Source organism: Grammomys surdaster, unplaced genomic scaffold (assembly GCF_004785775.1).
Source record: "Grammomys surdaster isolate TR1022 unplaced genomic scaffold, NIH_TR_1.0 125530, whole genome shotgun sequence".
NCBI lineage: Eukaryota > Metazoa > Chordata > Mammalia > Rodentia > Muridae > Grammomys > Grammomys surdaster.
The window spans coordinates 1-11,689 of NW_021620382.1; the positions used below are offsets into that span (position 1 = coordinate 1).

Genomic DNA, 11,689 nt, shown 5'->3' on the forward strand with positions numbered 1-11,689 from the left:
GGGGGGGGAGGAGGCTAGAGGAGAGGCTGTAGTAGGGTTGCCATTAGACTGTAGAGTGAATACATAAAAGAGTAATGGAGATAAATAAATAAAAGGCTAATATCCAACATATATAAAGAGCTCAATAAATTAGATATTAAGAAAAATAGCCCAATAAAAATTGAATATAGATTTTAAAAGAGACTTCTCAATAGAGAAAACTCAAATGATTGAGACTTAAAGAAATATTCAGTTATGATAGGCTCCTGTCTGCAAGCATAACAGAGTATTATTAATAGTGTCAAGGATTTGTCCTTGCCCACGGGAAGGGTCTCAATTTGAGCTAGTCATTTGTTGGCCATTCCCTCCATTTCTCCTCCATCTTTGTCCCTGCACATTTTGTAAGCAGGACACATTTTGGGTCAAAGTTTTTGTGGGTAGATTGCTGGTCTTATCCCTCCACTGGGAGTCCTGCCTGCCTACAAGAGGTGGCCACTTCAGGCTCCATATCCCCAATGCTATGCTTCATAGCTAAAGTTATCCCCATAGATTTCCAGGGACGATATCCCACTTCCTGGTTACCCATCCACAAGCCTCCCCTTAATCCTACATCTGCCCTCTCCTCCTTCCTCTTTGACTCTATGAGGGTGCTCTCCACCAACCCCACCCTCTCCCTCTCCACTGCTCCAGCATCTCCGTAAACTAGGGGATCAAACCTCCACAGGACCAAGGACCTCCCCTCCCGTTGATGTTAGACAAGGCCATCTCCTCTGCTACATATGTATCTGGAGCCATGGATCCCTCCCTGTACACTCCTTGCTTGGTAGTCTAATCCTTGGGAGCACTGGGTGGTGCTATCTAGACATCCTATGTTGTTCTTCGTATGGGATTGCAATCCCCCTTTGCTCCTCCAGTCCTTGGGCCAGTTTCCCCAGTGAGGTTGCCAAGCTCAGTCTGCTGGTTGGCTCCAAGCATTCACATCTGCATTGGTCAGTTGCTGGCAGAACCTCCCAAGGAACAGCCACACTAGTTTCCTGTCAGCAAGCGTCTCTTGGCATCAGCAACAATGTCTGGGTTTGGTGTCTGCAGACGGGATGGATCCCTCGGGCAGGCAGTTCCCAGATGGCTTTTTCTTCAGTCTCTGCTTCATTTTTTTGTCCCTGTCTTTCCTTTGGACAGGAATATTTCTCAATTAAAAACTTTGATATGGGGGAGTGGCCCCATCCCTTGACTGGAGCCCATGCCTATCTACAGGAAGTGGTCTCTACAGGTTCTATCTCCCCTTTGCTGTGTATTTTGGTTAAAATCATCCCCATGGAGTCCTGAGAACCTCTAGCTTCCCTGGCGTCTGGGACCCTGCAGTGGCTATCCCCAGCTCTTCATCTCCCACCGCTGCATATTTTTATTTGATTTCCTGACCTTCTGTACCTCTCCCCCATCTGCTACAGTACCTGATACCGCCACCCGTATTTCCTTCCTTTCCTTTCTCCCTCCCAGGTACCCCCTCCCTCCATGTCCTGCAACCATCCTGTTACTCCCTCAATGCAGGGCTGAAGCATTCACATCCTGGTCTTCCTTCTTTCTAAGCTCCATATAGTCCATAAGCGCCATATGGGTTGTATTGTGAGCATTGTGAGCTTTTTAGGCTAATATGCACTTATCAGTGAGTACATACCATGTGTGTTCTTTTGTGTCTGGGTTACCTAACTTGGGACAATATTTTCTAGTTCCATCCATTTTCCTGCAAATTTCATGAAGGTGTTATTTTTAATAACTGAATAATATTCCATTGTGTAAATATACCACATTATCTGTATTCATTCCTCCATTGAGGAACATCTGGGTTGTTTTCAGATTCTGCCTATTATAAGTAAGGCTGCTATAAACATAGTGGAGCATTTTTCCTTGTTATATATTGGAGCATCTTTTGGGTATGTGCCCAGGAGAAGTATAGCTGGGTCCTCAGGTAGGCTATGTCCAATTTTCTGAGGAACTGCCAGACTGATTTCCAGAGTGGTTGTACCAGCTTGCAGTCCCACCAGCAATGGAGGAGTGTTCCTTTTTCTCCATGTCAGCATCTACTGTGACCTGAGTTTTTTATCTTAGCCATTCTGACTGGTGTGAGGTGGAATCTTAGGGTCGTTTTGATTTGCATTTCCCTGATGACTAACTATATTGAACATTTCTTTAGATGTGTCTCAGCCATTCGATATTCCTCAGTTGAGAATTCTTTGTTTAGTTATGTACCCCATTTTTAATAGGGTTATTTGGTTCTCTGGAATCTAACTTCTTGAATATTTGTATATTTTGGATATGAGCTCTCTTTTGGATGTAGGATTGGTAAAGACCTTTTCCCAAATCTGTAGGTTCCCATTTTGTCCTATTGAAAGTGTCCTTTGCCTTACAGAAGCTTTTCAGTTTCATGAGGTCTCATTTGTCAATAGTTTATCATAGAGCCTGAGCCACTGGTGTTATGTTCAGGAAATTTTCCCCTGTGCCAATGTATTCGAGGTTTTTTTTCCCCCACTTTTTATTCTATTAGATTCAGAATATCTGGTTTATGTGTAGGTCCTTGATCTACTTGGACTTGAGCTTTGTACAAGGAGATAAGGATGGATAGATTTGCATTCTTCTACATGCTGACCATCGGTTAAACCAGGACCACTTGTTGGATAAGCTGTCTTTCCACTGGATGGTTTTGGCTTCTTTGTCAAAGATCAGATGACCCAAGGTGTCTGGGTTCATTTCTGGGTTTTCAAATCTATTCCATTGATTTCCCTGTCTGTCTCTATAACAATAGCAGGCAGGTTTGTCTGTTTGTTTTTATCACTATTGCTCTGTAGTACAGCTTGAGGTCAGAGATGGTGATTCCCCCAGAAGTTCTTTTATTGTTAAGAATAGTTTTCTATATCCTGTTTTTTTGTTGTTGTTGTTGTTCTAGATGAATTTGAGAATTGCTCTTTCTACCTCTGTGAAGAATTTAATTGGAAGTTTGATGGGAATTGCATTGGATCTGTAGATTGCTTTTGGTAAGATGGTCATTATTACTTGCTGATCCATGAGCATGGGAGATCTTTCCATCTTCTGAGATCTTCAATTTCCTTCTTCAGAGACTTGAAGTTCCTGTCATACAGATCTTTCACAGGCTTGGTTAGATTCACACCAAGGTATTTTATATTATTTGACTATTGTGAAAGATCAGCCTGTTTATCCTTCGAGTAGAGGAAGGCTACTGATTTGTTTGAGTTAATTTTATATCCAGCCAGTTTGCTGAAGTTGTTGATTTTCTCAAAGATCCAGTTCTTGGTTTTGTTGATTCTTTATATAGTTCTCTTTGTTTCTACTTTGTGGATTTAGCCTTGGGTTTGATTATTGCCTGCCATCTACCCTCTATCATCTTAACGAAGTGGGATTTTCCATCAGATCTTGCTTTTCAGGTGTGTTGGGGTATCCAGGGCTTGCTGTAGTTGGCAGCTGGGTTCTGATGATGCCAAGTAGCATTGGTTTATCTTGCTTATGATTTTGCCTGGTCTCTCACCATCTGGTTATCTCTGGTGTTGACTGACCTTGCTATCTCTGACTAGACCCTGTTCTTACTAGGAGCCTGGTAATGTTGGTCCTCCTGGGGTCAGGCTGTCTCTGGGTATGGGGTGGAGTTTAGAGAGCCTGATCTGTGAGCCTGGCTGTGTCAGAACTCCCTGGGGTCTTGCTGTCTCTGTGTGTGGACTGGGTGGAAAAGAGGGGCTGGAGTATAGGATCTATTCTCAGGTGTACTTCCAAACTGCAAGGAAGATGTGTCTCTGGCTGGGCAGATCCCAGTTAGGGCAGGTATTGGGGTAGGGGTTGGGGTCTCACCTGTGAGCCTGGATGTGTCAGAACTCCTGTGAGTCAAGCTATCTCTGGGTGTGATTGGGGTGGGGAGGGCTGGAGCACAGGATCCCCTCCTGGGCACAGATGGGAACTAGAAGGCAGTAAGTTGATCTTATTGAATCTTTCAATGCAAATCCTTTGGCTTGGCATGTCAGCATATCTTACCCATTACATATGCCATTCAGTCTGAGGTCTTGTTCTAGCCCACATTTTCTTGTCTAGGAGCCCAAAGACCTAATACATGGTGATGAGTACCCACCAAAACCAATGATCCATTGTTGAGCCTCTTTCAACAAAAAAGTTATCTTGCAGTTACTGTGAGAATTCCATTCTCCAACACCTCCTGTGCTTCTTGTGTGTGCTGTTACCAGCTTCAGGAGCTAATCAAGCGAATGCTAATATCAGGTCTTCCTTCTTCCAACTCTTAACATATTTGTACCTTTCAAAGCTGATTCAATTCTGTTTCTCCTTTCTGCCTTGCCATGCACACATTCACACGGGCACATGTCTATGTAGTTGGTGACCACAGAACTCAGCTGCCCAGCAGCACTTACCACAGCAAGCATTAGGGGTAAGTCAGGCTATCTCCTACCTGTTACACAGTTCTCTCCTTATCCTTCTCAGTCTCCTTGTCACAACTCATTACACAAGTAAATGCTGAGAAATGTTGCTTGAGAGTTCATTACTTTTTATTATAAAATTAAAGAAAGTTAAGTGGTTTCTATCTATTTGCTGATTACAAAGATAATAAGATAACATAAATAGTAAAAACTACTACACAAGTTCAATGGTAGAAATACCCTTAAGTAACTAGTCAATTTGGTATTATAAAATGAACATTTTTTTCTGGTTTTGAGTTTGTATGCCATGATTATTAAAATTGTGGATGCGACATCAGCTTCTTGCCTGATGTTCGGTGCTAGCACAGAATCACCATTTCGCCATTATGATGTTTAAGTGTGTGTCAGTCAATTTTCTTCCAGTTTTAGAGGTTCATGAGTGTCTGCAAGTTTTTCCTTTTTGCAACAAGTTCTCACCCTCTGGGAGTGTCTCATTTCTTCCTTGAGAACACATTTAAACATATATCTGTAATTTTGTACATCTGTAAATTATGTGATTTTAGTTATTTGTTACACTGAAATTTTTTTACCTATTAAATTATTATTTCAATGCTGATGGGATTGCAGACTGGTGCAAGCACTTCGGAAATCAATCTGGTATTTCCACAGAAAATTGGAATTAGCTATACCTGAAGACCCAGCTTGTATCACTCCTGGGCATATACCCAAAAGATACTCTCCCATACCACAAGGACACGTGCTCCATTATGTTTTTAGCAGCCTTATTTGTAATACCCAGAAGCTGAAAACAACCTGGATGTTCCTCAACTGAAGAATACAGAAAATATGGTTCATTTACAAAATGGAATACTATTTAGCTATTAAAGGCAAGGACATCATGAAATTCCCAGGCAAATAAATGGAACTAGAAAAAGTTCTAGAAAAACCAAGACCCCAAAGGATATGCATGGTATATACTCACTGATAAGTGGATATTAGCCAACAAGTACAGAATACCCAGGGTACAACCCACAGACTGAAAGAAGTTTAACAAGCAGGAAGGCCCAAGTGAGAATGTTTCAAGTCCACTTAGAAGAAGAAACAAAATAATCATGGTAGGCAGTGGAAGAGTAGGATCTGGGTGGGAGAGGAGAGGGGGAGGTAAAAAGATGAACAAGGTCATGTATGGGCAGGACAGGAGAGAAACCCAGAGGACCGGAAGAATGTTTGGAAATATAAAGCTTCTAGAAGTGTGAGTCAGGGAGACCTTCTAGAAAGTCCCAGAAACCTGGAAGGTGAAAGACTTTCAGGACTCAATAGGGTTGGCCTTAGACAAAATGGCCAACAGTGCAGAGAGGAAGCCAGAAGAATCCACCTCCAGTAGATAGACAGGGCCCCAAGTGGAGAGGTGGGTTTACTAATCCACAGTCAAAATTTCTGACCCAAAGTTGCTTCTGTCTAAAAGAACTGCAGGGACAAAAATGGAGAGAAGACTTAAGAAAAGTTGTTCCAATAACTGGCCCAACTTGGGATCAATCTCATGGAAGAGCATCAAGGCCTGACACTATTCCTGATGCTATGATGTGATTACAGACAGGAGCCTAGCATGGCTGTCCTCTCAGAGGCCCTTCCAGGAGCTGGCTGAATCAGATGAAAACACTTATACTCAGTCATTGGAGTGAAGTTGAGACCCCAGTGGAGGAATTAAAGGAAAGATTGAAGGAGTTGAAGGGAAGGGCAACCCTTTAGGAAGACCAACAGTCTCAACTAACCCAGACCCCTGGGAGCTCCTAGAGACTGATTCACCAACCAGGTCTCAAACACTGGCTAGTCTGAGACCCCTGGTACATATATAGCAGAACACTGCTTGGTCTGGCCTCAATGGGAGAAGATGTGCCCCAGGGAAGTAGGGGGAGAGAGCTATTTGGTGGGGGAGGTGGAGCATCCTCATAGAGGTAAGGGAAAAGGGTAATGGGTTGAGGAACTGTGAGGATGGACCAGGAAGGGGCAACAACTGAAATGTAAATAAATGAAATAATCAATTTTTAAAAGTTGCCTAAAACAGTACACACTATTGTTTTAGACTGTCCATGAAGTATACCAAAAGGAGACAATATTATGGATTATTTACTATAAATACTAGAATATCTTGCTGAAAAAATTGTAATGGCAAGTAGCTATTGTATAAAAGGATGGCTTCATTATGACATTTTCCTAAATGTATATTATTTATTTTGATAACTTTTACAATACCCCCATATTATTATTCTAGACTATCTGTCCCATTTCTTGTTTATTCTCTTGATGGATCCTGCATTCAGTGGTGAGAGAAAGCTGTGGCCTCAGAGCTGATTCAGAAACAGAGAGCTCAGAAAAACAAGCTAGAAAACAGCCCAGGAGGATTCATTAATGTACCTTTTCTTAGATTTACATTTCCAGGGGAGGCTATTTCAGCTGGGAGATAAGTCTCTCTAAAGGCAGCAAAAGAAAAAAAAGAAAAAAGAAAGCCAAGAGCTAAAAAGACATAGTGTGCCCCTCAACAAATCCTCTGTTTACCACTATGCTCAGGTATATTTAAGTGGAGCCCTTTGGACATCTCTTCTAATTTCTACTTCTTTCATACACCTTTCATCTTTGCTCCCAGATGGAAAAAGCAATAAAGAAATCTGAGCATCTGAACCCAAGACCAGTTGGATAACTGACAAGGAGCTAGAGGATTCTTTCCAGGAAGCTGTTAAACAGAAAGCTTCCACTCATTCTCAGATATGAGAACTGGCAGACCGATCTCTTGATCCATAGGATACTACCCAAAGATTGTTAGCTGCCTGGCTGCACTGACATCTATCTCCAGAAAACATCTGTAGATGAAAAGAAGAAATAAAACAGCCCAGACACCTGACATTGTAAGAATTCCTCCCCTACTTAAACCAACTTAGCTGAACAAACTAATTAGATACTGCTGAAGTCACTTCTTCCCTCTTTTGTATTAAATAACCTCAATCTTCATGCAGCTGAAGTGAACAGAGGTGATCAGACAACTAGGCTTCTCTTCACCTGAGGTAATGAATTTGTCTCTCACATAATGAAATGTGTAGCCTCTGAGCATTTTATGACAATAAATGGAGTCTGAAGCAGATCCTTAATAATTAAACTGAATTATCAGAGTTGCTACTGCTTTCAGTTTCATTGTCCTCTTAAATACTCTATTTTAGGACTGATAAAGGCATATCCAGATCCCATAAATACATGTACCTACTTTGTTGTAAATACACATCAGTTTACACTGTAGTAGCAGTACATCAGTTTTGGCAAAGATTATTTAGCACTTAAGTAATAAAAAGATATATAGTGCTTTACTATGACATTTTTGTTCAGTGGTGTACTAGTACACTCTTGTGTGCTCCTTACTTGTATTTCCACGTGCTGATTCCTACTTCCTTGAGTCCTGCTGTACTATTACATCCTGTGCAATTATGTTACAGTACATCTGTATATCGCTACACTGGGATATCTATATGTTCTACATTCTGAGAATCTTGTAGTCTAGAATTGACTACCTCCTTTCCAGGAGTAATTTCAATACCCATATTCAGAACACTTATCAAGATATAATTAAAAGCCAAATTTGGATATTGGCAAGCAAAGTTATTTATACACAAAGGATAGCATTTTATTGGCATATCAAAGTGCTAACATAAAAGCTAGTTCTATAATAATAAAATTCAATTGTCTCCTCTCTGTCTAGGCAACTAAAGATATCACTCAAAATGGAATTTAGGAACTCGACCTTGGGCAATGGTTTCATCTTGGTGGGGATTCTGGATGATAGTGGCTCTCCGGAACTGCTCTGTGCTACAATCACAGTCCTGTACATGTTGGCTATAACCAGCAATGGAGTGCTGCTCCTGGTCATCACTATGGATGCCCGGCTCCACGTGCCCATGTATCTCCTACTTGGACAGCTGTCTCTCATGGACCTCCTCCTCACATCAGTTATTACTCCAAAGGCTGTCATGGATTTTCTGCTCAAAGACAACAGCATCTCCTTTGGAGGGTGTGCCCTTCAGATGTTTCTAGAACTGGCACTGGGTAGTGCAGAGGACCTCCTTCTGGCCTTTATGGCCTATGACAGGTATGTGGCCATTTGTCATCCTCTAAATTATATGATCTTCATGAGGCCAAGTGTTTGCTGGTTCATAGTAGGTACTACATGGACCCTGGCATCAGTGATAGCCCTAGGACTTACCATCTACACTATGGAATATCCCTTCTGTAAATCCCGGCAGATCAGACACCTGTTCTGTGAGATCCCTCCATTGTTGAAGCTGGCCTGTGCAGACACCTCCACATACGAGCTGATGGTTTATTTGGCAGGTGTTTCTATGCTGATTCTCCCTCTTGTGGTTATTCTGGCCTCTTATATACGAATTCTGTTTACTGTACTCCACATGCCCTCAAATGAGGGCAGGAAGAAAGCCCTTGTCACCTGTTCCTCTCATCTGATTGTGGTTGGGATGTGGTATGGGGGTTCTTCACTCATGTATGTCCTTCCCAGTCAATTCCACAGTCCCAAACAAGACAATATCCTCTCCATTTTCTATACTGTTGTCACTCCAGCTCTGAATCCCCTCATCTACAGCCTGAGGAATAAGGAGGTCACAGGGGCTTTAAGGAGAATTTTTGGAAAACGGTTGCAGCCAGCACAATCCACTTTCTAGGCAGTTCTTTCTAATAGCTACTTTCTAAACTTACTTCTTCCTTAAAGTCAGATTTCACTATGAATGTAAAACTCCTGGGTAAAGCAAGGCAGTAAATGTGTATATGTTGATTTAAAAGTGTGGGAATGAAACATCCCTTACTAAATACTTTTTGGCTATTTTCTCCAGGAGATATTTTGTAAGATAACTACCCAGGGAAAACTACATGTACTTATATATGAGTCATTTCAGTTCAGTTCAGGCAATTAATTATCTCAGCCAGCTATATTCACATAAAAGATCTCTTTACACTGAGGTGTTTTCTTCCTTACTGTATAATGGCCTTACAGAGCAATGATGAGAAGATTCAGGTCTGCTGTCAGAGTACAGCTCTTGGAATTCAATGTACCTTTCTTGTATAACTTAGAACATGCACATAGCCTTTCTCAACCAGGTCTTTAAGTTATCAATCTATGTAATAAAGCACCTATTTTATACTGTTGTTGTGAGAGCTAGTTCGACAATATACATAAATACTTTCAGTGAGGAAATAGCATGATTACTTCCTGGAATATGATGATTACATCGTGAATTTTAACAGTCATAAAGCCAAAATTTCACTGAAGTTGCAAGTGGTAGTATATGACTTAACATTAGATGTTTTGTAAAATAACTATTTTGTTGCTACTATACATGACCACTTCAATTTCTGGGAACTTTAACTGGTTTGGTCTTGCCCAGGATTTACAGATACTGTCATAACCACTGTCAGTTCATATATGAAACTGTTCTGTTGTTTCTGTAAAGCAGTGTTTCTTTGTAATCATCCACCACCTCTGCCTTCTACAATTTTTCTACCTACAATTCCACAATGGGTTGAGGCTTTGGTAGAAGAGGTGTGATAGAGATCTCCTACTTAACACTGACCAACCCATAATCTCCTATTCTTTGTGTCTTGGAAAATTGTAGGTATCTGTGTTAACTGACATTCATTGCAAAAAAAAAAAAGATGCTTCTATGTGTCTAGAGTGATCACTGCACAAGTGTTAGAACTGCACTGTGTTCTGTGTGTTTGTGTGCTTGTACCAGTGTCTATGTATAGAAGGATAAGTTATTTTAATGGTTCAATAGCCTTTCTTCAGCAGAATAATAGTAGTAGGTTCCCTCACACATCCTATGAGCTCTCTAGCCACTGATTCTTGGTTCCAGTCACTGTGCCAGATGTGCTAACTTTTGTGGAGTGAGACTCCAATCCAATCCAAAAGTTCGTTGTTCCTTCCATGACTTTCATGTCACTATTGCACACGTGGGCACAACAACACCAGGTGGGTCAATATCATAGCTCACAAGGTCTAAGATAGCATTAGACTGATAATTTGATGATTCTTTTATATCACTTTCACCATTCTTTCACTGGTAATGCTAGGCAATAAAAAAGCTTCCAGGTCGATACCAGTCTGAAATCTCTAAGCTCTACAACCCAAGCATGTGGTGTCTTTTTTGAAAAATCATTTTGTTTGTTTGTTTATATTTACTTTAAATCTGAAACACATCTTCCCTTCCTTCTACTTCCAATAACTACCTCTCATCTCACCTTCCTGCCATCCTCTTGTACTCCCTTTCTCCTCAGAAATGGCTCAGAAAAAGGGAGGCCTCCCATAGATATCAACTTATCTTAGCATATCATGTTGCAGTAGGACTAGGTGCATCTTCTTCCATTGTAGCTAGACAAGGTAGCCCAGTTAGGGAAAAGGGATCCAAAGGCAGGTAACAGAGTCAGATACATCCTCTGCTCCTGCTGTTAGGAGTCCCTGCTTGTGGTGCCTTTAGTAATCGTTTGCTCAGTGGGGTAACTAAGAGCAATGACAATAACAAGAAATATTTGAGGGTCTATGGGACATTGCTGGCCAAGAAATACAGTATATATAATCCATTCCTAGCATTGGGCTTCTTAATTTGTTAGCCTCTGATGTCTAATAGAAAGTGTTTAATATCTGGCCAAGTATTGGGACCAAGAATCTCTGGCTAGATAGATCATAAGGCTTATGAGAGAACTCTTAGTTGTTTTATTATGGGATAAATTCATTTATTTCTGCAGTAGTAGGTTTTTCGTGATATTTTCCTTGTCTTCAGTGTTAGTTATCCCTCCTCACTTTTCTCCTCTACCCTCCTTTGTCTACCACATTTACCCACTGCTGTTTTGTTATTTTCTTTCCTCCCTTTATCTCACTCTCTCCCTTGAATGTTGCCCTCCCCACATGGCCCTTTCCTAATTTTCTGACCTTTGTGGGCATCTTAAAGGAGACACACATATCTAAAGACTCAGAGTTAATATCCATAAATGAATGAACACAGGAGACATTTTTTTCTTTCTGGATCTAGATTATCTTACCCAGAATGATGTGTAAAAATAATCAGGCTTTATGTTTCTTTTTTTTTTTATTACTCACTTAGTTTTACTTTTAACAACTCTTCCATTTCACTTTTATTTCTCATTCTCTCTTCTTTCTTTTTTTCTTTGGCTTAATTACCTACTGAGCAAGAGGCACAACTAACTTTTACAGACCGCTTTCTCTTAGGGCT

General features: G+C 40.9%; 1 protein-coding gene across 1 annotated transcript; it reads left to right on the forward strand.

Moving 5' to 3' along the window:
• Window positions 1-8,176: 8,176 nt before the first annotated feature.
• On the forward strand, window positions 8,177-9,135 carry LOC114638157 (olfactory receptor 2AG2-like). The gene has a single exon (XM_028786537.1). The coding sequence runs from the start codon at window positions 8,177-8,179 to the stop codon at window positions 9,125-9,127; it is 951 nt and encodes a 316-aa protein (XP_028642370.1). The 3' UTR covers window positions 9,128-9,135.
• The last annotated feature ends 2,554 nt before the right edge of the window (window positions 9,136-11,689 follow it).